The sequence below is a fragment of the Lepisosteus oculatus genome, chromosome 2 (genome assembly GCF_040954835.1).
Source record: "Lepisosteus oculatus isolate fLepOcu1 chromosome 2, fLepOcu1.hap2, whole genome shotgun sequence".
NCBI lineage: Eukaryota > Metazoa > Chordata > Actinopteri > Semionotiformes > Lepisosteidae > Lepisosteus > Lepisosteus oculatus.
In genome coordinates, this window is record NC_090697.1 from 55,930,903 (window position 1) to 55,958,764 (window position 27,862).

The following is a 27,862-nucleotide window of genomic DNA, read 5'->3' on the forward strand; positions in this document are numbered from 1 at the left end:
TTGTAGTCTTCTTATTTATTGTTATTGTCATCCTGTAAAGTGCTTTGAGAAGCCACCTTTAAAGGCGCTATATAAAATAAAGTTTATTATTATTATTCTGTGCATTACATGTCTTTTTTCTCTAGTGGAAATACTTAACATTGACACATAAAACTCATTACAACTTACTTGACTGAATTTATTGTAATGAAAGAAAAATGTAGTATCTTGCTATGTACAGCATTCACATACATTATATGGGCATACACTCATTAATGCTCATACAAGAGTGTGAGTAAGAAAATATGAATGAATTGTGATGCCATGTGGGGCAGCTCACAGTAGGAGCATAGGTTCTAGATGGGGCCCAGAACAAAGAGGCACCCTGCACACAAGTCTTAAAGTCTGTCTGTTCTTTATTGACTGGAACTATGTACAATACCAATATATATCAAGCACAGTAACAGAGTAGTCAAAGACTTAGCTAGCAGCCTACAGGGCTGATCAGAGCTGATCTTAGCCCAGAGACTGCAATTGTAGCTGGTATAGCTTGAATCTTCAGCCCAGAGGCCAGTTCAGTAGTGTATCGGTCTGCGCAGGTAGAGGTCTTGTGCTGCTCCTGCTCCAACTTCTTCTCCCATTTGCCTCCCTCCTTTCCAGATTTGATGCTCTATTCATGTGGCCTGGAGCACGGTGCACAGCTGAAGGCTGCTCCAGTAACAGATGATGTCCAGTCTATTGTGAGCTGCTCATCCAGTCCGCCATCTTAGGTAAGGGGAAGCTTAAAAAATTCCAAGAGTCTTTGGGAAAAATAATGCCCTTCAATGTCCCTTACAACATTGCAGTATATACATAATCTGTTTTATTTCAATAACTTTTTGGCATGTGCTTTTATCTCACCCCTTTTCACAACCAGTTGACACTGTAAATTAGAATACTGCAATATCGCAAAAATATAAACTGCTGGGTGAGACATTATTGCTTTACAAAACAAAATGTTTAAAATCAAAAGCTTAGAATTAAAGAGAAATACCTTCATGGGCCTGTATTACACTGCTGTTGTCACAACTGCCTATCCTGTTCCGCATGTACAGTGCCTTGCGAAAGTATTCGGCCCCCTTGAACTTTTCAACCTTTTGCCACATTTCAGGCTTCAAACATAAAGATATAATTTTTTTATTTTATGTGAAGAATCACCAACAAGTGGGACACAATTGTGAAGTGGAACGAAATCTATTGGATTTTTGAAACTTTTTTAACTAATAAAAAAATGAAAAGTGGGGCGTGCAAAATTATTCGGCCCCTTTACTTTCAGTGCAGCAAACTCACTCCAGAAGTTCAGCGAGGATCTCTGAATGATCCAATGTTGTCCTAAATGACTGATGGTGATAAATTGAATCCACCTGTGTGTAATCAAGTCTCTGTATAAATGCACCTGCTCTGTGATAGTCTCAAGGTTCTGTTGAAAGCGCAGAGAGCATCATGAAGACCAAGGAACACACCAGGCAGGTCCGTAATACTGTTGTGGAGAAGTTTAAAGCCGGATTTGGATACAAAAAGATTTCCCAAGCTTCAAACATCCCAAGGAGCACTGTGCAAGCGATCATCTTGAAATGGAAGGAGTATCAGACCACTGCAAATCTACCAAGACCTGGCCGTCCCTCTAAACTTTCAGCTCAGACAAGGAGAAGACTGATCAGAGATGCAGCCAAGAGGCCCATGATCACTCTGGATGAACTGCAGAGAACTACAGCTGAGGTGGGAGAGTCTGTCCATAGGACAACAATCAGTCTTACACTGCACAAATCTGGCCTTTATGGAAGAGTGGCAAGAAGAAAGCCATTTCTCAAAGATATCCATAAAAAGTCTCGTCTAAAGTTTGCCACAAGCCACCTGGGAGACACCCCAAACATGTGGAAGAAGGTGCTCTGGTCAGATGAAACCAAAATCGAACTTTTTGGCCACAATGCAAAACGATATGTTTGGCGTAAAAGCAACACAGCTCATCACCCTCAACACACCATCCCCACTGTCAAACATGGTGGTGGCAGCATCATGGTTTGGGCCTGCTTTTCTTCAGCAGGGACAGGGAAGATGGTTAAAATTGAGGGGAAGATGGATGCAGCCAAATACAGGACCATTCTGGATGAAAACCTGTTGGAGTCTGCAAAAGACCTGAAACTGGGACGGAGATTTATCTTCCAACAAGACAATGATCCCAAACATACAGCAAAATCTACAAAGGAATGGTTCACAAATAAACGTATCCAGGTGTTTGAATGGCCAAGTCAAAGTCCAGACCTGAATCCAATCGAGAATCTGTGGAAAGAGCTGAAAACTGCTGTTCACAAACGCTCTCCATCCAACCTCACTGAGCTCGAGCTGTTTTGCAAGGAAGAATGGGCAAGAATTTCAGTCTCTCGATGTGCAAAACTGATAGAGACATACCCCAAGCGACTTGCAGCTGTAATCGCAGCAAAAGGTGGCTCTACAAAGCATTAACGCAAGGGGGCCGAATAATTTTGCACGCCCCACTTTTCATTTTTTTATTAGTTAAAAAAGTTTCAAAAATCCAATAGATTTCGTTCCACTTCACAATTGTGTCCCACTTGTTGGTGATTCTTCACATAAAATAAAAAATTTATATCTTTATGTTTGAAGCCTGAAATGTGGCAAAAGGTTGAAAAGTTCAAGGGGGCCGAATACTTTCGCAAGGCACTGTATATAGTATAAAGCAACCTAAATGAGAGCCCACAGTTTTACAGCCACCCTCACTTGGACATGCTGCTTTCCCTAGAACTGTTCAAACTATTTACTTTTTTATGGAAAATGTTCTCCATGCAGCTGGAAGTTAATGACATCAATCCATTTTTATCATGCAAGTACAATTACTGACATTGAAGAGGAAACATTGATGACATAAGAGAATAGTAATTGTATATTTGTTTCAGTATTTAAAAACATTTTGATGATGGACAATAATAAAGAAAAAATAATATAGGAAATAATGTTTCCTTTACTATCCTTCTTTTACTTATTTCCTACACCCCAGAATTGAGGGTAACTAAGGTACTGTATTTCAGTGTATTGAACACTGAAGGAAACATTATGGAATGCATTCCATATACAGACACACAAGTATCATGAGCATGCAGCCAGGTTTCTTGAGTCAAGCAGAGAACACGCAATTAGTTCTTTCTGGAAATCAACACATTTCATCTTGCATAACATATCACGTAAGCTTGTCTGTATGCTGAATGTGTCCTATTTTTGCACTGCATTTCTTCCTTATTCCAATTAAAGTATTAGGTATATGATAGTTTAACATATTTATATATTCATTTTACATATATACAGTATATATGTATTTTGACCATTGAAAATAAAGATGATAATAAATACTGAATATGTCCATTAACAGTGTACATTATGAAATGTATATTAACAATCTCTTTTTTCTCTTGCAGTTAGAAAGAACCTGTCATCTCACCGTTGAGCTGAGCTGGGATTCTTTTATTGGTGCCGTTTTGTTGCAGATGCAGATTTGGCATCATCTCTCAAGTTTCCGCCTACTGTGAAGTGGCTCGAGGCAGAAATGTCAGCCGTGGAGAGATGGACTCGGAAGCCACAACATTTCATCTTTTTAAGTTCCCTTCTAAAGGACCTGCTGAAGACGTAGTAAATGAAAGGGTTGTATGCAGTAGAGGACTTGGCAAACAGGCAAGGCAGCAGGCTCGCCACAGGCGTCAAACTGTCTTTAGACTGAAACGTTGTCAAGAAACTGACCACGACATAGGGTGTCCAGCAAACAATGAATCCAGTGCTGATGAGAACAGCCATCTGAAAAACAAAGAACAAAACAATGAACCACGCAAGTTCAATTTAACCTTCCTCTAAGTGAAAATATGTTCCATGAAGCATTGTGCTCCATGATGTGAAGTGTATTCTCCATATATCTCCATATATTTAATGATCTCTAGCATTTCTTTGTCTGGAAAGTGTTTTTATTTGGATTACCCAAGAAGTGGATACCTTGAATTCAAACTCTGTGCTGTTTAATTAAGATTAACTTAAGATGTCCTTATATTTCTTTATTAGAATATTTCATCACTGGAAAACTTATACCAAATTCAGTCTGTGACTTTTATTGCTTTTATTATAGCTCTTTTATAATAAAATACAGTTAAATTCGATTCAGTTAAAAATCCCCAATGATAAGGAGTTTATATTAACAATGAATGATACATTAATAAGCCACTCCCACTAATTACCACAATAGGCACGTGAATAATTTAGTGTAAGTTGTCCACACTTTGTTTGTGGGAAAGCTTTTATAGAAACATATACTGTATAATTTCATGTATGCAACTGGTAATAGGCAATAGGTACTGTAGATAATCCATGCTTACTCTTTTATTTGGTTCACTGGAGAGATTTCAGATTTTACACATACTTAACTTTAGTAGTGTTCACCTTGTAATATTGGATGGTATTTGCTTTCTTTACAGAGTGAACATGTGAGTGACGTGTGTGTTAGGTGGTATAGGGCAATAGGTAAAGATATAGATGCAAAAGGTTTCACTGAACAAGATGTCTGATGATTTATTAGTGCAGGTGTGAAACTAATTTTCTTGGGACCAATACTAAGCCCTGCTTTCTTGATCCATGTCACCACTTTGCTCACACTGTCCAGATGTTCCACCCAAATACCTGAATCAAATTCTTCTGTCGCTCTCAATTCTTGATTCTTTGGACTCTGGAAATTTGTGGGTGCATTGTATAACACAAAAGGTATTGTAGTGAACTGAAAGTGTATAAAATGTTTCCTGAATATCTAAATTTCTCTAAAATCTTAAGTAACACCTGTCATCATGCTTTGAAGGCTTCCAGGGCACTCACATTCTTGAATACCTCCATTTTTCTTTGATACTAATGATTGGGCTGCAAAATTCACTGCAAAATAGCTAAACTTTCACATTGTGCTTGCCCTGCAATTCCTCCAATAAAAATGTGCTCTGCTGTGTCAGTATAGCCTGGCTTATCAACAAAAAAACTTCACTGTACATTTTTGTATACCAGCTGCAGCATGTACTCTCCAGATTCATAGGTGTATTTTCTTGGAGAAGGATTTCCTCTTGTGAAAGATGTGGGTCTTTTCCATATTTTAATTGGCCAAGTCTAAAGCTTAACTGAAACATACAATTGATCACATTTCTTTTCCAGGATGATGGCCATATCAAGTTTCCTTTAGTACAGTATCTCCTCTCACATGGTGCTGTCACATGAAAACCATATAACAGCTTAAAAGGGAAAGGCCTTGTTGAGGTCCGTGGTACCTCTTGACAGGTAAAGAGAAGGCAAGATATCCTAAAATTTCTTTGTGACCAGCATGATCACCAGGGTTTGGTTGAATTCCTCATAATTCCTCCCTTCATTTTTCTCTTCCTTTGCATTCTTTATTTTAAATGGCTAGCTACTCCTCAAATTCCTCATTCTCAAATGGCTGACTCCCAGTATACTACTTGTACTGTATGTGTACACACAGAGTTTGTATTCTCATCATCATGCACACACTTGGCTTTTAGTCATGAATATGGATTCCTGTGTTTTGGACCGTGCTTGTGTTTTGTAGTTCTAATAAGTGCAACAAGCCGTTTACAAAGACATAGTACAGTATAGTAGGGAAGCTTTGAAATCAAGCTAATAGTTTTACTGACAGACGTCACATTATCTTCTTTTTCTGAAAGAAATACAGCTGAATTATCTGTCAGGCCATTTTTTACCCTGGGACATTGTAAATCTTTGTTTGCTGTGTAAAGTGATCAGGAGTAAATTGTTTTCTGACAAAATAATAATATTTGTAGCAGTAATCACAACAAAGCTAATTTTTTCTAGCTTTCAGCTTTTACATGCACCTTGAACATAAAAGAAACAAGACTGCAACCAATCTAATTATCTAGTGATTTTAATAATACACGTGTATAATGTCAGGGGGGAATGCTTCAGTGTCCTGTGGATAGATTTACATGCTGTTTTATGTGCATTGAATGACAGCAGGGAGCTTTTCCAGTGCATTTAAATAGTTCTGCAGATTAAATAACCTGGAAATGTGCCAATTCAGAACACTTTAATGCATATACTAGATTTGAGTGTATTACTAGGTGCAAAGTTGTTGCACTTGATGCAGAAGCTCCATCATATATAGAATTGTTTTTATTCACATTACTTTCTTGTTAAACATCATTGTTACAGCATGGAAAGTCATGGAAATGATCTCAGCTGTATACTCTCTGTATGTCAGTGTAATCTACACAGTTGAAAATTGAATGGTTGGATAATTCCTACAGTGTATAATTATATTGATTATTGTTCATGCTGTTGTTCATGCATAATGCACGCATCCAATCAGGAAAGTCTGGAAAGCAAATACATTTATATAATGTTTTTTTTCCTATCCCACTCAAGTTTTCCTTACATATACAGTAATCTACTTCTCCAATCAGAATGCAATTTAATTTGATTATATATGTTTTAAATTGAGTTTAGACAAAGAATGTCAGGAGATGTAAAACCTTTGTAACCTGCAATCATTACATGTAAGCATCAGTTCTGCTTTGTTTTAATATTACGTACACAGCCATCATTCAAATAAACTATTTCATCTTTATTTCAAACCTTCACGAAATGGATACATTTAAACCTTTTGAAATCCCCCAAAATGTGAAATTCCTATCTGAAAATAAAATAAAATGGATCATTAAATATTTTGACTGTAATTATGTTTATTTCCTCATATATATACTTGAATGTACACATCATTTGACTAAACTATTCTTTTTATTTGGACAACTGTAATATATGGTCTATTTCTGCCAGTACTTTCTATAGCTGCTTGTCCACTCTTTGCATTTTCTTTCCATGTATTAGTTTTATTCACAGGCTCACTCACCATATTTTAACTGGATTAACACCTTATACACAATTTTAAATTCTTGGGTTAATGCATTGAGAATACAAATGACAATAGCAACAAGAACACACTTGAACATAAATAGCCTGCATATTCTGATTTAAGCACAAATTATTATGCTGTATGTCCCCTGCTTTCTACATGTTTTCTCTTTGTTTAGGTTATCAGCATCTCTCCATCCCCATGGCCCTGATTCAGTACAATACAGTATAAAGCCTGTCTATTTAAGTGCAGTTTACAGATCCTGTAGATTAAAAAAGAACTTTTGCAAAGAGTCAAAAGACTTTTAAAAGAAGGAAAACAACTCATGCAACAACCTAAAGGCTTATTATGGATTGTCCTCAGCATTTTCACAAAAAAACACATAGAAATGTTAAACCTACCAGTGTGAATTTCTTTTCCAGGTTACTTGACTTGGGAAGATGTTCACTGTTCTGAATTGCTTGATAGGCTTTGTGAAGTTTCCAGGCGATTCCGGAATAGCACAACACAATGGCCAGACAGGGGAACACAGTACACAGCACAAACATGCTCAGAAGAAAAGTGGCTCCATTGACAGAGTTGTGATACCCAGCCCAGTCAACAGAACATGACAAGCCGAAGGGTTCAGGACCATAGTGTCCCCATCCTAACACAGGAAGCAAAGCCCAGAGTGCTGCATAAAGCCAGATGAAAAGAATCACAAAGTAAATCTTCTTCTTGTCAAACCTGTTACCTAAAAGACATAGGAGTTTAGTTCTGAATTAAAGAACATCAGTTTTAGTGCAATCATTTAATAAACCAGTATAGAACAATGTTAAACTCTGAATATCACTAGTTTGTCACTACAATAGAGAAAGACCACAACAAACCTGAAGAAAAAAAGTACTCAATTATATAATTATAACAATTATCTCAAGTAGCTTTTTCTTTGAAATATCTCTTCACGTGTAACAGAATGTAGGTCAACATTTTGGGAGAATATTTTAGTTTTTGTATATACATTTTATTCATAATACTAATACAGTTTCTGTAAACACAGTTGATTCTCGTACACATTCATTTCCAATTTATTCATAAAAACACTTGTATCTTATATTTATGAAAAATATATAATAGGTATATGGTATAAATAAAATACGCATAACATCTGGCATTTAACTGAAATCATATAATCTGTATAGCACAACAATATCTAAGGGATATATTTTAAGTCATTCAGCAATCAGTAATTGCGATTGTAAACCATGCAGGTATCACATTTTGTAATGCATTAATCGTATGATACATTATATTAACTGATAGTTACATTTTTATTTTTTATGGTTTCTTCAAATAATACACAACAAAAAAACAAGAAACTCATAAGCCCTCCAGTCAACAGAAAAGCTACTAATTTCCCTTGTTCTTCATCCCACTCTGGTACCAGGTATCTGCCAGAGGACCCCCAAAATGCTGTCAAATAGCTGAATGTCAGTAACCTAGCCTCTCCCATGCACCCCACGGCACCATGAATCCTAGTAGCTGAAACTAACTTAATTTAATACTATAGCCAAGATCCAATGATTCTAGGACAAGGAATATGAAATACACAAGAAAACACCCTTTACCACCTCTGAAAAATCACATATAAAAATGTGCCCACTGCACAGAGAGTACAGAGTATTACGAATTAGCCTTATATGATACCGTCTATGAGGGGCCAGATATGATCTGATTAAATTTAACTAGATCGGTCAATGGGGTTAGGGTTTTTTAAATAAAAATTTTAAATTTCTAATTATTACAAATACTGTTCTTGAAAACGTCCCGATCTGGAACAATCAAGTCCTCATTCTAAAAGGCTTTACATAAAACAATTAAAAGACAGAAGTCGAAGTTAAGGCCTTTGTTTTGGCCTTGAGATCAAACCGATTATGTGCTGGGTGTATACAGTAGATAACTCATCCCTCAGGAAGCACCATAATGGAGATTGAAGTACAGAAAGAAAGAAGTGCCAGTTAACTTTGTGCTTCAATTGCAAAAGACCTGGAACAGACAAATCATTATTAAAAACATCTGCATGGCTGTGAATATCCTCGTCACTACAATGTGGAAAGCACAAAAGGGAAATGATTGCATGTAAAAAGCAAATGATTACAAAAAACAGACGGATGAACATGCAATGTTTTCTGTGATTTGTAATCTGTGACCGCTGTACAGATCAGATCTTGAAGTCTACGTAAGATTAAACTTTCTTCAAATAGATGCCAAGAAACAGGAGTGTAAATCAAACTGACAGGTTTTTCTCAGACCTTTGACACTACTGAGTGGAGAATCTAGGCTGTGCCTTTTCTAAATTATATTTGAAATTCTATAATGTAGAGTATCAAGACCCCAAGGAAGAGAAAGAAAAATTAAAAAACTTAAAAAAATCCCAGAAAGCACACTTATTTTATTATGGAGACAGGAAGTTTGAAGAGAATTGAGAAATTTAGTTCAACAGTCAGCTCAAGTTTTCTGCTTAAGAATTCTATTGAAGCTGTTTACTGTGATGACATGTAAAGAAGAGTGAATGTTAATACCAAGGTATATGGAGTGTTTGAACCTGGTATAGTTAAAGATAGGTTAACACTCCCCACTAAAAAATAGTATCAGTACTGAGTACTATAATTAATTAGCATATGTCACAGGACATGGCAGGCATTGTATTTATATAAAAATATATGGCCTTCATAGAGTGGTAGACAATGTTAAGTATTATTAGCAGCAATAAACAGCACATCGATAAAAAAGCTGTACTTGTAGTTCCAAAGACAAAAAAAACAACAAAGATTAAAGGTAAGCATGTATTGCCCTTAGATATACAGTAGCAAATTTGATAGAACATTTTTAAACAATTAACATGCAACATTTTAACAATGTACTGTAAACTAAACCTGATACCAAACCCATATAATCCAGAACTGACTATAAAAATTCACATTCTAGATCATCATACTCATTCTCAGAATAACAGAATTGGGGAAGACAATGTATGTAATTACAGAGAAGCACACAGTAAGTGTTGATATAAGTCAAACTACATTTAATAACCTTTCTGACCGTAGTGAACTAAATAAGACATATACACCTCCATCTGGTATGAAAGCACATTAGCATACATCTTGCTGTCCAAGCATATCAGTGAAATGGGAAGGTAACTCACAAAATGTGCAGGATATATTTTTTTCACTAACATGGATATAGGTTTTTTGTGCCTTATTTTCTGGTGAAACAGTGCATTAGTGATATCAAACCCAAGCTTGGCACATCTGGTACAAAATACTATTGGAATTCACATTTTTTACTTCTACTTCGCCTATGGTTTGAAATCAGAGACTAGATTTATTATTTTATTCTGTCATTGTTACTTGAATGAGACCTACAAAGATTTTTCATACGTGACACTAGTACTGTCACAACCTGATGGCAAAACAGCATTGTTCCCCCACACATGCAATCGTTCAAGAGTCCAACTGGATCATAATGTTTATTTTCCTGTGGCAAAACAACAATCTGAATGTTTCATCTTGGATCTATCCCTCAGTTCTATTACCTTGAGCTCCAAGGTATTTCAGCTTTACTGTGCATGTCTTCAGCATTTTCCTTTGTGCCCATTAGTTGGATGAGATATAGTCCAACATGGAGACTGGTTACTGAATTGCTCCCACCTGGACAGTTAAATTCTTAGTCATTATCATAATCTGGGTGATCACTGCTGCTGCTCCATTATCAAAGCTCTGTTTGCTATAGCAGAGTGAACAGTTTGCCTTATTCATAGAGTCAGACTCTTTCAGTTTGTTTTTTCTTGGGGAAGGAAAGGAAGAAACAAGTCTATCTTTTTTCTGGACCCCACCAACTCTCACCCACCAGAAATTAAGATTAAAAATTGATTTAAAAAAATGAACAGGACCTCTAGTATTGTTCCCATAATCTCCCCAGGAACTGATTTATTTTAGAAATGTTCCATAATCTTTAAAATCTCTGAACTTGTACAATATAAAAAATTAGAGGTTATGCAACAGAGTTATAAATTATGACTTTTCATGGTTAATAAATATGCATCACTAGGAAAAACAACACCCAATAAGCAAATGTTTGTAAGAATGCGTTTAGGAATGCTTATTTTAAGTTAGCACAAAAAGCTTTGTTTAACCCACTTGGCTGAGTGTCAACCACTTGGCTGTAAGAAAAGGAAGTTAGGAACTGAAGTAGGGTGAGGTCTTAACCAAGGGGTACCTGCAAAATTGGAAATATGATGGAAGAGGGATACAGAATGATGAATGAAAGGCAGGAAAGGGACTGGTATTTATAACCTTAGAAAAGTAGTAGAGAGCCAAAGTGAGGGAGAACTAGCCTGATGTCATTCTTCCTGAACTTTTAATAAAAAGACTCCCGAACAGACACATTTTCAAGAAACTTTTGTTTTTCCTGCAACATTTTGCTCAGATTTAGGTTCTGTTTTGCTGTGTCTAAGGTGGTTTCAAAGTAGTAATATTAGGATATTTCAATGAAGGAAACAGAGCTAAAAATGCTAAATATGATTAAAAAATAAAAGGAGTGCTGCAACACCAAGTTCTACTCCATTCTGACTCTTCTCACCTGTCTGTGGTAATGCCACACTTTCACCTGTGTCTGCCTGCTTCCCAATGTGATCATACACTCATTACTAGTGACACATGTCCTTAGGAGTCCATTATTTAAAAATGGCCCTGGGTTGCCACATCAGTGCATCCTATTGCTGCATGATGATAATAAGCCACACTTGGCCAGCCACATCTGTGATTTACCCACCTCAGTGCTTCACACCCGTGGATTTCCATTCCTTCAAAGAAGCACCTGTCCCACCGACGATGGTAAGGTGTGCAGGTAATTTGCATTACAGTGAAAACATACTTAGATTTGGAGACTGGAAAAGTGAAGTGAACCATGGCTTATTATTTGCTTATACATGCTATACATGAACAAATACATGAGCTCTCATTATCTTATTTTTCAAAACCCAAAAGGAATTTCAAATTATTTTTTTTCTGTATTTGGTTTTCAAGTTTACATACCTGAATTTCGAGGTGTCCTGGTTATAAGGTATCTCACCACAGCCATAGTTGCCAGAGTCATGATGCTTGCCACACTGAAAAAAAAGCCCATTAAGCCATAATAGATACAGGACGGATCACCGCCAACCCATGCGTGATTGAAGGCAGAGGCTATGGACAGAGGATACATGCTGAGAGCCATTCCAATGTCTGTTAAAGCCAAGTTGACAGAGAGAAGCTCAGCCGCCTTCAGGACTGAAGACCTCTTTACAGCAGTGGCGAGGACAGCACCATTGCCCAGAATGGAAAGGACAGCTGAAATGCAAAGAAAAGAGGGCTGGTGATCTCCTAGTTCATAACGGTTTCAGTCTCTGCCTATTTTCTTGTAAGCCCTGAATACAATTGGTAGCCTTGGATTTTATCATGCATTACCTCTCAATACACAGACATACAGTATACAGAGTGGGCTCTCTAACTAGATTACAATAACACAGAATTACAAAGTTTTATTTCAGTGCCCATGCACACCAACAGTGTTTGGGGCACTTAAATAGGGTAAAAACAAAAATATCAAATAAATAAAGTCAAAATATCAATAACATTAAACAGAAATAAGGAAATAAAGGTAAAAAATGCGGAAAAGGGAAAAAAGACAACAATGAAAAACCTGACTAAACAGACAATGTATTGTATCTAGATTTAATAACTGTATAAGTGTTTACATTTCTCAGCTAGACAGTGAGTGTGTTTCAGAGTTGTGAAGGAAGGCAGTTGAAAGCACAAGCCCCAGGACATTTGTACCTATAAGAAGGCGCAATTAAAAGATATGCCTTAGCAGAGCGTAAAAATCTGCTCAGTACTTAGGGAGTAATGAGAGATGCTAAATATTGCAGGGATTTGTTGTGTAGGGCTTTAAATGTAAAAAATACAGTTTTGAACTGAATGCTCTGGGTAATGGGAATACTCAGATGTGTCAGAACTGGGGTGAACTGGGCTTTAATCGTGTCAGAAGTCAAAGAGTTTTGGACCATTTGAAGTCTGTTTAGGGAGTGGACAGGGAGACCACTGGAAAGAGTCTTTCACAGGAAACCTCTGCTACGATAGAAAAATTGGAGCTCAGAGCAGAGCGCTGGTGCCAAAAAATTCACACCTAGGGCTTGAGCCCCATCACTGCATAGTGAGCAAAAATGGGTTTTTGAACAGTGTAATTTTACTGTTTCACTGGACCACTGGGAAAGATAGGAAGGACAAGGAACAAGGAGACTTGTTGGGCCTGCTTACTCCCCTGTGATCACCAGAGGCACTCCCACCTGTCTCTTTTGACCTCAGCACTGGCCAGGAAGGGCCTATATAAGTGTTAGCCACAGGGTTATTTTGCAACATAGTGATTAGGACTGCCAGGTCTGGGACTCCTAGGTCTTTTGTCTCTTTCTTCAGTCTGGTAGAAGGAGGCATCCCAGGATACTAGATTTATTTGTGACAGATGGATGACTTGGTTCTTTGTTTCTCTACATCTCTGTCTCTTTAAAAGTCTTTAAAATGAAACCAAGAAAATTTATCTCACTCCATTTAGAATGACATAAGGGTATCTGCTCCCAGTCTACATTGTTTGGCAGGTAACCTAAAGAATTTAAGAATTAAAGGATTAGAATACACCAGTGTAAAAATAATCTCAATGTACAAATACATTCTCAGTATAAATAAATATATACATTCTAACAGACTTTTTCCCAGCTGTGTAACATACCTGTACTTTCCTGATTTGAATACTGGATAAAATGCCCCAGTTTATGGAATTATTTTGGATATGTTTATGCATGGTGACAGGTGGAGGGTTCAACTCCTGGGTTGCTATCTACGTGGAGTTTGTATATTCTCCCCTTATTTATGTGGGTTTTTTCTGGTGGTCTATTTTACTCCCATTGTCTGAAGACATGCTGGTACAGTAAGTTAATAGACTTTTGAAAAAACTTAAAAAAATGTTTGTGTATTTTATCTTTAGATTTATTAAAGATTAAACAAAAAAACTGACTTCTGATGTGAGTTTGTGTCTGTGTGTAGCCTGTAATGTACTGGTGTCCCATCCTGGCTTTGTGCCTATTACTTGCTGGGTTAGGCTTTAGTCCACCCCAAGACCCTGTTTGATAAAGTAGTTAGAAAGTGGATGGATGTTTATGTATTTAAATTAATTATGTTATGTATTTTATCATTAGATTTAAAGATTTGAATAGCACTCAAAGTGTTTAATTTTAATACTCCCACCTATAATAAATAAGCTTACTATGTGATGATATTCGTAATTACCAGTCTTCTTGTGTTTTTCAAATGGGAAGCCATCATCCTCTTGTAGTGTTGAAGTTTGCAGGTGGAGAATGGGTTCAGAGTTTGATTTAATCCAGGCCTCAGAATGTTTGTTTTGAACATTCTGTCTTGGTTGTGCATGAAGTGTTTCCTTTATGATGTGGACAGTATGTACCGTACTTTCAAAATGGCTTCTGTCTCTGTTTCAGTTTAGTCAAGTGGTAATAGAGATACAGTTCAAAATGCCAATAGCTAAAAAATGAAACTGTTAGTGCAGAAGTAGGTTACTTGGATTTTAAATCAGACTGCATTACATTACATTGTTTGCACGCCTGATTTCATGGATTGAGGTTATACTATGTACAAATAAAAGGGCGTGGATTGTGATATGATTTATAAGCTTGTAGAATGATGCTTACTTTCACTATGTCTATTTTAGAAAACCAAATGTAGAGTCTTGAGGATTGTTTCTTAATTGTTATGAAAAAAAACGAATTGCTGAGATCTTTAGCAGGAATAAGCAGCTTTGTAATCATGGATGGATGAGTATTAAAGTAATAGGGATTTTCTTAAAATGTGCTTTGTGCAAACAAGCATGTGATAATGTGCTAAACATAAGCTTACATATATAACTCTTACATTTTTGTTAGGTTTGATTTTAAACACATGTGTGCAGTTGTTTTCATTTTTTAATGTTAACCTGATGTTTAGAAATGTAGGGTTTCTTGAGTGCAGATATTTGAGACGATCTGCAATCAGCTCATTCCATAGAGTGTTCATATGAATGGTAAATGGATATGCAAGCAAATGGATCATGGGACTGAAGCCACAATGAACACCTGTCTTTGAAGCTTGCCTCCAATATTGCAGGGAAGCAATATTCAGTAAACCAAATGTTCCCTGTCATTCTAAATCAAATTTAGAATTAAGTAATACAGCCTTCCTTAGACTCTTACGCAAGTGCTTGAACATTTCTCTAGCAATATATTATTTGAGCTTACTTTTATTCCAAAATTAGATATGTCCTGACTTCAATTTCCTCTGTGGTCAGTGTTTGCCACACATAAACTCAGAACCAGTTTGAAGAAGACTATTCAGACTATTCAGGTTTAATGTTATACCGAGGCTACTTGGTAATTCTACTTGGTAACTTTTTGAAGGTGTCACCTTTTGAGCTGTCATGGCTCAATTCCACTCTTGGTTTGTACAGAAATTTTGTTTAAGTGGAAAGGGGATTATTTCAAAGTGTTCCTGTAGTTGCTTTTAGTTCATTTCACATTTATAAGAAATTACACAGTCATAAGCAGTAAAAGTCTGGAAGAACACAGACTTACAGTGAAAAAGTAACAGATTGTTTCATAAGAGAACACTCCTACTGAAAAAAATGTAGTTCACGTGTCATAGAATATGTCTATAGACACCCTGACTCTACAGACTAAAGATTCTATAAAATAATAATAATGCAGACTCCTCTATAACCTAGAACTTTATCGGGTCCATAAATACACAGACAAAATAAACATGTTCTTTGGCTAAATCAAGGACTGCCTTGTGCAGTTTTCTTAGATATACCCATGTTCAGTGCTTATGCAGATATCAGATGTTTCACAGTGCTGAACAGTACATGTAAACCATGAAATTTGCAACATATTGCAGGCATAACATTACAGTTCACAGAAATTATTTGTGCTTCCTATGCCCCCTGTTTGTGCATCATTTTTTAACGCGGGCGCTCCCGCTATGCCTCTCTCAGCATTGGAAGATGGATGCCACAAGGCTTGCCTATTCCCCGGGCTCACGGGTAGTCCAAGGGCAGGCCTGATTGTCTGAGTCCGGGGCTCGGAGCGCCTCGCCTCGCCTCGTTACTCTGTTTTAACTTCTTGTTCCAGTTCCGGATCCCGTTCTGGATTTTAACCCTGTCTGCCTCGGATGGATCCCTCGGTTCCTGGACTCTGGACAGTGCCCCGGTTTCCCCCTTTGTACTGCCTGGATTGTTTGCCTTTGCCATGCCCCCCCCTCGAGTACCGAATCACCGCCATCACCATCAACCCATTCAAATCCTGCTGTAGCTTTCCCTGATGTCCTTCTCCACTTACTTCTGGATTATATAATTTGTGTAGGATCCTGAACTACACTTCACAGGAGCCTAGACCAGCTCCTGTTACATTCTCATGTATGTAATGTTCTGTGGAATTGCATCAGATGAGTTTCCCCTTGAGAGGGTGTAGATTTGAACTTTACAGTGTCTTACTGGATCCTTACTTTAAACAGATACTGTATATATAAGCCTAATAATTTACAGTACCCATTCCAAAGAAATATTGAAACAAAATCTACACCGGAGCAAAGTTTCTCATGTTGCTCACAGTTTGGTAATAAAATATATTGAAAGGTGTCCCAAATGAAAATCCTTATTCTCAATCGATCTCATTGAAATGCAATACAAGTGTACAAGAGTGATATGGTGATTTCAAACATTACCCACTCTCTTTGATCCCTGCATTTGTTTGAATCTGAATCTTTTTAAGCTAGCGAGTTTGAAAAGCACTATAAAAAACAGGTTTGAGTGTGCCTTTCAGAACTCTGAGGACCAGAAATGTAATGCTTAGGAGCATTTATGATGTGTAAGTACTATCAATATCTTTGTGTAATTGCTCTCTGTGCATCTCCTGAGGCTTGTGTTATTGCTTGTCATGGTCTAAAAGCAGAGAATCTTGACAGTGCTAGTGCACAGCTACTTAAAATGTCAACAACACTCATATACTGTACACGTTTACTACCACAGAAGAGTAGTTGAGTATTCAGAGTAGTCATGTTATGTATCATAACACTCAACCAGGTCTTCACAGATTATTCTCTACAGAAACAACACAGTACGAGAGTGCTACAGTTTGTCTGTTCAATATCCATACATTTGTTAGATCCTGAAATATTGTACTTTTTCCTTCAAGCACTGCAAGAGACTGCTGGAGTTATAGTAACACAGATTTACAGTGAGTGTTTTTGACATGCCATTAAGTGAAGTCCACTATGAAGAAGAGGGCCATGGCCAGATCTGCAGTGAGATGCAAAAGTGATAAATTAAATAATAAAATAATTAAATTAGGTTAAGAGGGTCTGAACTTTCAGCTGTGTAGACAGCACATCTTCCTCAGAACCTGACAGTGTAGGATTCATTACAACTCACTGCCTTACAATACCGATACACTCTTGCAGTGATTCCTTATAAGTCTTAAACACTGAACACTCTTATGATAATATTACAAATAAGATATTAATGAAATCCATATATTGTCTGTTTTGAGATATAGATATATATTGCTTTTGTGGATCTTAGCATTTTACTGTACACAAACTCAACCAGACCTCTAAATTATACACTTCCTTCATACATTAGATAATGCACACTTAAATGCAGTGTCTTTAAATTACAAAATTAAAACTACCTATTCCAAACTGATTGAGTGAAAAATGTGGATGGTATCCAAATAATTTAGACTTGAAAGATAATAAGACGTTTCTAAATTGCATAAATATTTAAGCCATAAATATTAATATAATTATTTAATATTATTGCATTAATATTTAAGATATACAATACCTAGCCAATCAAGAAACTAAGGAGCTTTTGAAACAAGTCAGGGGCTAAAATGGTAGAGAAGCACAAAACAAGAAGATTACGTGAAAATTTAAACGTTGCAGATTATCATTTAGAATTATACCTTTCAGACACTACCCCGATCACACTACCCTTGCTAAGTAAGCAGTAGAACAAGAAGAAAGTCAGGAATACACCTGCGATGCCAAGAGTGACTAATAATTGAAAAATATTTTTTTGTTTTTGAGAAAGAGAAATAGTTCAGGCATTCGCAATAATCTAGTATCTACACAAAGCTGACCCGTATGAGAGAGTGCAAGAAACACAGTTTGCGACAAAGCATTTCAGTAATACTGTGGACATGTGGCAAACGATTTTGTTGTCAGACAGACCAAAAATGGAACTTTCAGGTTTAAATGCAAAGCCTTACATTTAGAAACAGCACACTGCAGCACATAACCAAGTCAAAACTATCCCAACTGTCAAGTGTGGTGGTGGCAGCATTATGTTATTGGGATGCTTCTCATCAGCAGGGAGTCGGAAACATGTCAGGGTTGTGGGGAAAATGGATGGTACAAATTACAGGAGAATCCTAGAGGAAAACCATCCTGAGCCAGCCAAGAAAATAAAAACTGGTCAAAATTTCACATTTCAGCAGGGCAATGACCTGAAGCACAAGGCCAAAGCCTCACCGGAATGGTTTGACAAGTCGAGACTGAATTTGCTTGACTTGACTTAAAGTACTTACTTGAATCCAATAAAAAATGTATAGCAAGATGTGAATTCATCATTGATCCCCAGTGAACTTGTTAAAACTGGAGCAATTTTTCCAGGAAGAATGGACAAAGTGACACCATACCATTGTGCATAGCAATTGGGGACTCATAGTAATTGGGGAATGAATACTTACACAACCAGCACATTTGAATTTGTATACTGTATGTTCTTTGCAGATTTTAAGTATTCTGTTAAATGTTCAACCTTCTTCATTTAACAGAATACAGCCTGGTCATTACAGCCCTGAATGGAAAACATTCATTTGAAAAACTTTGAATACATTATTATATCAGATTACATCCCAAAAAAAACAACAACATTTTGATAATGACTACTACTAATTAGCAGGTATTACAAAGCTATTTTTTGTCTGTCTCTGATGCCTTTGGCATTTCTTTTTCTCTTCTGTGTTGTCTTTTATGATGGTCTTTGATTTGGGCTGACATTTAGCAGCTAAGACAGTGACACATACAGTACAGTAAATAGTACTAATGAATGGAATCTTATAGCAATACATTAACTGGTAGGCATGTGATTTCTGCAGTACATATTACTGCATTTGTCAGTTAACTTCTGCAGTGGATTGTAACAGCAATGGTACTTCAATTTCAAGACAAATATTCTCTGTGAAAATAAGAAAAACATAAAAACTCACATATAAATATGGGTTTCAAACAACCTTATGATTATCAAGAGAATACATTTTTCCCAAAGTAATGCATATTTATAGTACATATCAGCCTACAGCAATTTTAAAGTGAATTTTAATTCTGAATGTAAAAACTGCAGGGCATGCAAACCGATTATTCAAAAACACAGTAGAAGGTCAAAGTTTTTAACCTTACACTTTCTTACACTTATTTGACAGGGTCAGACAGTCTCAGATTCTGATACTAGATTTCTCATGGTCAGATAAATACCTCATATTTCCTCTGATATTTACCTTATTTATTAATTTCATTCTGTTTCTCTGAGCTACTTACACTATTTTTTTACTTCATCTCAATTTGAGTAATGTTTGTACACATAATCCATTGAAAACCCTTCACGTTAGGCTACATGCAAACACATGTGAATACAAGAGAATCAAAAATATTAAAGAGTCTAAGTAGATACCAGAAAACCATTTGGTTATCCAGGGCTATCCAGCCCTGATCTTGAATAGCCAGTTTATTAGCTGGCTATTCAATGGTCATTATGTTACTGGTATCAAGTCAGCTTGTCATTGGACTAATTAAACAACTTCTGACAGTTCTTCAGGTGTTGATGCTTTAATGAGACCCAGAACAACTGCAGATTCACCAGCACTTCAGGACCGGGACAGGACTCTCCTGTTGTACAGAAATTAACAAAAAAATATTCATAACCAATTGCCAATACATGGTGCAAATCTTAGTTTGTATTTATTTTTCTATTTATTTTATGACTACGGTAAACCCCTGGTTTAATGCACCAATTGTCAGGATGTTATGTCCATTATTGCCAAATGTCTGTCGTAAATGACATTTTTTGTACTCACAAAAAATATATATATAAGATTTCTGGAAATGTTGACTTATTTATTAACACTTGCAAATATCATGATAATTGAACATTGTTCCTGTGCCTTTTTATCATACATATACAACAAGCTCTTTTCAGTTTCAGTTTTTCAGTTGTTATATGAATCGTTATCATACTGTATAAAATTCTCTAAAACATATGAAACATAAACAATGCTCATTTTTTACCTGCCCCTATAGAGCACTATTGATATTCCTGAGTTTTAAACCTTTGTAGTATTTAATTTTACTTTGTTTTATTATTTGTGCATTTCCCTTTTCTAGTGAGGAATCTCTAGTATTTCTGACTAGTCCAGTCATTCCCCTTTAAAGGATTTTATCCATTAAATCTGAAGTCTGTTCAAGCTATTAAACCAAGGGTTTTGCTGTATATACTGTATAGAAATACAATGGATAATTATTCATAGCTGAGAGTCAATCATTCATTGTGATTCTAAGCAATTACCCTAGAAAACATAAACAACTTAATTGGAAAAAAGCGACAGAGAGAGATAAGTATTTGAAATTCAAAAGCATTGTAGTTAGTCATGGCTTTTCCCAATATTTTCACCTATGATGTGATTCCATAATGTGGCCTGCATATTCTGGTTTTTAATTTACTTTAACCAGAATTTCTGACACCTGGTTAGAAATCACAGCTGATATTGCTTCAGAACTGCATGATAATAATTTGCACTTCTTAGCCACATAGATAATTAAGACTTGTTTTTTTCTGTCTTATTCCAATACCAGCATTAGATCAACCAACTAGGAAAATACAAAATCATCAATGCAGTATATTTAAAGATCTAGAAATAAAAAGTAAAAAACGAAATCTGTATTTTCAGCTCAATAATCAAAAATAATGCCAGGAGGATCAGAAAGTTAGTTGAGTGAGCTGCACAAAAAGAGTCCCACATACTGTAGTCTCTGCCAGGTGCAGAGTAAGGGAGGGTAGCACTGATAGGACACGTATGGTAGAGCTTTACCGCTGTCGCTCAGTCCTCAACAAAGATAGAGTTGAATTATGAGATGAATTATTTCTAAATTAGTCATTCCAAAGAAAAAAAAGTTAGAAGATTATTAGAAATGTAAGAAATTAATAGCATATTACAAATGTAAAGAAATCAGAAAACCACTCCTGTTGTACGTACAGTATATTAATTGGCCAATGTTAAGAAATGGTTACAAACTGCTTGAAAGTGCTTGTGTCTTGTCTCCTTGGTCTCATCACAGGCTTGACAAGGTAAACCAGCTTTCTCTTTTACAGTCCAGTGAAGCACAAAGTGTAACAAAAGAGTTCTTTCAGGGCCCTATGCAGACGACACGATCCGGGGTGGAGTGAGGAAAACACAGGGAAAAAAGCATGCAGGAGTCGGGAATGGAAACAGGGGGAGTGACCAAAGTGCGCAGGTGTCCAGGGGGGTGAGTCCGGGGCAAACAATCCAGAAGTAGTCCAAACAGGGAACCCAAAATGGGCAAAGTCCAAAGCCGGGCGGTCCATCCGAGACTAGACAGGATAAAAACAGGAACCTGATCGGAACCGGCGGGGAACAGGAACAGGAAATAAAACCATAACGGAGCCAGGCGCATCCAGGTCCCGGGCTCGCACGATATGGAAATCAATGCAGAGCCCCGAACTGAGTGGGCGTCTGGCTTTTAAGGTGGGCTGGGAGGAGGCTGAAGGGGGCAGGTGCACAAAATCAACTCTGAAGTGAAATAGCTGGGGCACCTTAAGGGGGACGGACTACAATCCTGACACAAAGTCCACTGTCCAATCTCCTCTGTCTGATAGAAACTGGACACAAACCAGCAATCTCCTCTTATAATGGCTCAGTCAGCTTGATATGCATCAGTATTTACACACTATGGACCACTGACCCACAAATGACATGCATGGTCCCACTCTTCCAATTCAAATGAAAACGTTACCGCACAAACCAAGCAATGAGGTACCCAGGTATTCTTTGTACTTTATTCAGGTGACTTTAAAGGTCAGTACTCATTTTCCTAATGTGAAGAACCATACACCCCAGCCCTCCGCTGTATTTCTGCAGTGTTCTCTTTTGTGAATCCACAGGTCTAGTTTAAGATTCTCAAAATGTCATTGGTTTTCCATCCCCTTTAACATCAAAGAAATCATATCACACAGGCGTTCTATAAAATGTTCATGAAATTGTCCTAACTGCCTCAAAATTTCATATGGATTATTTTCATCCCGGCAGCAGATGTTTGTTTTTCAGATCTGAAAAATTAAATCATGAGTTTACGATTAACATGAGCCCTAAGGTACATTGAAAACCTTTTATATAGCCTTGCTGGTATTCAACATAATATGAATTTTCACACTGAAACTGAGATCTTTCACTTAAACTAAATAAGCATCTTATTCTCTAAGTTGGGCTTTTCAGCATTTTACAGTACGTGCATACTGTAGGTATTTTGGCATTTGAATACATTCACCTATATTTTGTTTCCCTTAAGTTTGTTTTGCATATTTTATCTGATCTTCTGTATGCACACAGACAGGAATAGTATCTTTCTAGCTGCCACAATATTAATTTGACACGTCTTCTATTCTTTAAATTACAGATCATTATATTAAAACATAATCAACCAGTCATTTCCTTACTTTATTCGTAAGGATTTGTAGCTGCTGCAATCCCTACCATACGTACAGCTGCAGTCTAACCAACAGCTGAAACGGGAATGCATTTGGCAGGGTGCGGCATTGTGCAATGTACAGTAATTTGTGGCACCCGTTTTGAGAAGGTAATAGTAGTTAAAGGTGTCACTTTACGGCTCTTGGGTCCTGGATTCAAAACTAGCCAGGAAGAGGTGGTTATCTTTGTGTGATGTTTGCGTGTTCTCACTACTGTATGTCTGCATGAGTTTTCACCAGGACTGCTGGCTTCATCTCATAATCCAAAGACACAGTTTACATTAACTGGCCCCTGTGAGTGTGTGTGTGCCTTTAAATCGACATCTAGTTTATGGTGTATTCTGGTTTGTGCCCATTGTTGGCTAGGTTAGGCTCTGGTTTTTGATCCTTTATTGGGACTAAACAGTTATTGAGAATAGATGGATAGTCGTCAATGTTTTACATTTTTACAGCTTGATATTAATCAGAAACATTGTTCTAAAAAAGGAAGATTTTAATTACAGGCCAAGTAAGCAGCTCTAAATGTGGTGTCTATCTAAATAAGATCTACAATTTTATTTTTACCGTGGGGTCCTTTTGACACATTTCTACCATGGGAAATTCCATGTGTTCTACAGTTCTAAGTTCTAAGTTCCAAGTTCTAAAGAGCTTTAACTGAACACTTTTTCAAGGCCATGTTTGTTACTAAAACTGAAACCCATCAATTGTAGTTTTGGGTTTTAAAATACCTATGCTGCAAAGACCTACACATACTGTTAACAATATAGTACTGTAAATATGTAGTCTGTTCTTTGGAAAAAAGGCACTTTAATTAATTATTTAAAACTATTCATGGAAGTGAGCCTTTTGCAAAGACCCTTGGTTGATTCAGTCATGAATGCTGCAAAAACAATAGTTGGAAATCCAAATGTTTCCCTGACTATGTTGGATTGACCAAAAAAATTATAATTTCATAATAGGACATATAAAAAAAAAAACTGTGATGCAAATTCAACCCTCTGTTTCCATCCGAAATAGAAAATTACATGAACTGCAACTTATCAATTGTCATTCAGGGTCTTTAAACTAACTTTGGTTTAAAAAGAGAATATTGCAAAGACCTAGGTTTACTGTAAGCAATACAGTAAATATGTCCTCTGTTTTTGGAACAAAGGTACTTTAATCTAAAAAACGTAAATAATAATAAAATCCAGCTTTGAGAGAAAAAAAAAACTATTGTTATGTGAACAAAGCTCAGCAAAAAGCTTTGAGGTGTTTTAAGAAATTTATGTATTGCTGTACAGTATGTCTGAATAATCAGCACATCATGCCTTTGTCCAAGATTGTTCATCCTATGACTTTTCAGAGGCTGATGTGATTGCACTATACTGTACTGTATCAGGGCAAATATACTCTAGATGGATTGTGGTAGGAATGTACCCCTTAATATTGCAGACAAAACTACTTGTTTGCTATTTGCAGTGGTTTTCTACTGTAGGCTTTTAAAATTTGATCAGATTTGATCTGAAAGTTCAATGAATTAAGAAAAAAATATTAAGTGCCATTTTGAAATGGAGTTTTCACAGGAAAGAATCCCTCATCCCATTTCACAGAATGGGAAATAGATTGCAACTGATTGATGGAATTACAGTGTAGTTAATCTTTGTCTTTCAAAACACCAGATTTGCAATGGCTATTACTGTAATTTGTTATTCAAAAATACTTTCTGAATAACCATCACCTGATGTTTTCATTACTTAGAGCAACCATGCGTACAACCTAATGCATTCCTGTGCTTTTACCAGACTAGCATCACTATCAGACCAAAAGTGGGGGTGGATGAGAGTGTACAAAATTTCAATAGAAGTGAAAGAAAGAGCTACAGTAAATGACCTGAATTTCAGGTTCAGACTCTGAAGTTATAGATCAAACTATTCTAATGAAACAACTACCCTTTCATTCAAGCCCATAATGCAAGAAAAGTTGGATGGCAAAGGTGAACCCTTAAAGTGAAATTCAGAATTACAGGCATTCAGTCATGATCCCACAGATGTTAGCTTTACACCATCTCAGCCAAGAACAGAGGCAAATGTTTGAAACCTTTGCTTCCTCTTGTACTGACCAATATTACTATTGCAGCAACACATCATCAGTAGTGTAAAACTAACCTGTCTCGTGATGATGTAAAGCCAGCTCATGTTCCTCATTAGTGCTTCACTATGATAGGAGCTTTTAAGAGCTGACAGTGAAAGATCAAAAATTGACATTGCTATGAATACTTAGCCTCCTTAAACCAGTTGTCCCTGATAGTGATGTTTCATGGTCAGCCTGATTAAACGTTGACTGAAATCAAACTCACTTGGCAAACCATACACTGTCACTTGAGATACCCTAGTCATGATTGAGCTGATGAAAGTACAGATCATAATTACAGCTCCACAGTGACGTCAAGACCAATTGAGACACCTGGAAGTCCTGGTTAGGAAATACTGATTAAACCATGAATGTTACACTATTCTCTATTGAGAGATAGCAAGGATACTGCAGATTAAAATATTCATAAAAAACTTCACCTGTCTGCTTGATTCTTGAGGCTAAAACCGCACAATGAATGCAAAATTAATTAATTGAAATCCTTAATTCATTAGGGAATACAACATCCAAGAATTGAATGGAATGCTTGATGAAAGTTGAGAATACTTGCAGAGATAGATTTAGCTTAACCTGCTTGGTTAATGGTTAGCCTCCTGGCCACAGGACAAAGAGGCTCAAACCCCATTCAGAAGGAACCAACCAAAGTGCAACAAGGTGGAGATGAGGTGGGGGAGGAATGCTTGAGACAAACGTGATGTTTAAAATATACATACTGGACTATAGCTGATTTCTTAATTATAATGATGGTGACTAGGAACAACTGTGTGTGATTTACTTGTTGTTGTTATCCCTCCCTTTAACTTTAGATAATAACTTCCATTTACTGTAAATCCTCTTCTAGACATGGCAAGTGGAATGTAACATTTTGTGGAAAAAGTGGAAATAAAACATGAGTTTACTATCAGAAAAAAAGTAAATAATTCTTGAAAGCTGAGTAAATTATACAAGCTGAGCAAGATTCAAAAGCAAAAAATCAATTAGTTATATGTAATAAAATAATTCAGGTGGGTAGCTGCGTCAGCATGCGTTGTCTGCAAAGGAACAAAAGGTTTATTCCATGCTGAAAAACACAACGTTTCGGCTGTGAAGCCTTCTTCAGGTGCCAAAATGTTATGTTTTCTCTCTTCTCTTTTCAGCATGGAATAAACCTATTACTTGTTCCTCTGTAATAAAATAAGTTATATGTAGCAGCAGCATTTTTACTGTCTAGAATTTGTCTAGAAAATGTAAAAAGAAAACTCTTGAGCAATTAGACATCATATATTCCATAGCACTTTTGCCTTCATGGGACTAATTCCTCATTCTGTCTCATTCTTCCATTGATATTTTTATCTGATGTGTTTTTTTTTAACAAACACCAGGTAAACACTTCACATTTCACATCAGTGGTAAACTATAGATACCAAAATACTGTACGTAACATGAAAAAACATAAAACTAACATCAGGGACACTAATCACCAATGACAATCTCAGAACATTAATCACCAATGTTTCTTTCTGCAACCCTTATGAAGACTTTATGCTCAGACATGTGAATTAACAATATATTGACAATTTGCTGAAGAGAAAGATTATGCTTAGAGCTCAGATTTTACTTGGAAATGTGAATGGTGTCAGCTGGTGGCCAGGTGGCAAAAGATCATCAAAACTGATGATGCAAACTTGTAGAGTGCACAGTATATTGTAAAAATAAAAAAGGAGAAAGAATTATTTATCAGTATTTATAGCTATTAGAAAAAAAATAGGCTGGCCAAACAGCCTCAGGGGAATCGCAGTATGAAACAAAATATTGTACCATTTATTTTAAATATTTGAACTTAAATGTTTGAGCTGAATTTTCTAAGACTTTTCCAAGTCTGATGCTGGCTAGAAAGAGAGGTTTGAATAACCTAAACACATTACATTGGAGAAAGCATTTAAGTCTACTAAAGTTCATGCTTTTCTCTTTTGTCACTAGAAAATGTTAAAGAATATCAGTAATAAAGCACAGAAGTAAAATTCCAACAGGCAGCAACCAGTAGGAACAGCCTAAATAGTTCTTTAAGTCTCTAAGTTACTTAGGAATAAAATATTTGTCCATGTCCGGTTTGATGTTTAAAAGCATTTACATTACAAGAATGAAAATGGAAACGGGTCTGTAAGCTGACCCGATCCCTTATAACAATAATAAAAACAACATATTTTAATACTTAAAATGTCTTACCATTGTTTCTTATCATTAATAGAAAGAACTTTTGACTTTAAATTGAAGCAGAAAATGCTCTCATACTGTACATTAATGTTTAAATATTGTATTGCACTAATTGTGGATTTACAGTTTTTTTTCCAATGAATAGATATTTTATTTTAAAAAGATATTCTTTTATGACTTAAAATACTTCAGTTTAAGCCTTATGGACCTCAATCTTATTGATCTCCAAAGAAAATCCAAATATTTACTTACCGATTACTATCAGAAACGTTCCTGCTCCATAGTCTAAAGCCGGAGACAGCTTGGATGTATATTTATCATCCATTTCAGAAGACCACATTGAAAACTTGCAGTTCTAGTAGAGGAGAAAACTGTTCCACTTAGAAAAATCAATTTTCACATTACAGAGTTTATCCTTTCAATAGAAAACAATCAAACTTAACTGAGCTTAAAATCTGCACATTTAGATTCCCAAAGTCCTTGTAAATGAAGAGATCAGCTATTCCTATATACAAAACAAACCAAGTCAAGCAGAAGTGTATGTCAGGCATTCAACATGTAATATGATTCACATCTGTATACTCTGTATGTGAACGTGCATTATTTAAAAGCAGCAGCTCTTCACTGTTAGACGACTTACACTGGTACTGCAGCACACACAAAGACATGGAA

The 27,862-nt window shown here is 36.4% G+C and overlaps 1 protein-coding gene across 2 annotated transcripts; it reads right to left on the reverse strand.

Moving 5' to 3' along the window:
• Positions 1-389: 389 nt before the first annotated feature.
• opn8a (opsin 8, group member a) lies at positions 390-27,757 on the reverse strand. 2 transcript variants are annotated; one of them, XM_015344011.2, is made up of 5 exons: positions 27,443-27,757; positions 12,007-12,300; positions 7,333-7,664; positions 3,470-3,819; positions 390-744 (listed from the first exon to the last, which is right to left on the reverse strand). In XM_015344011.2, exons 1-4 carry the CDS (start codon positions 27,528-27,530, stop codon positions 3,493-3,495), a joined length of 1,041 nt encoding a protein of 346 aa, XP_015199497.2. In that variant the 5' UTR covers positions 27,531-27,757; the 3' UTR covers positions 390-744; positions 3,470-3,492. The 2 variants fall into 2 exon arrangements, with proteins under 2 accessions (XP_015199497.2, XP_015199493.2); XM_015344007.2 differs by having other exon boundaries at positions 390-760.
• Between the last annotated feature and the right edge of the window lie 105 nt (positions 27,758-27,862).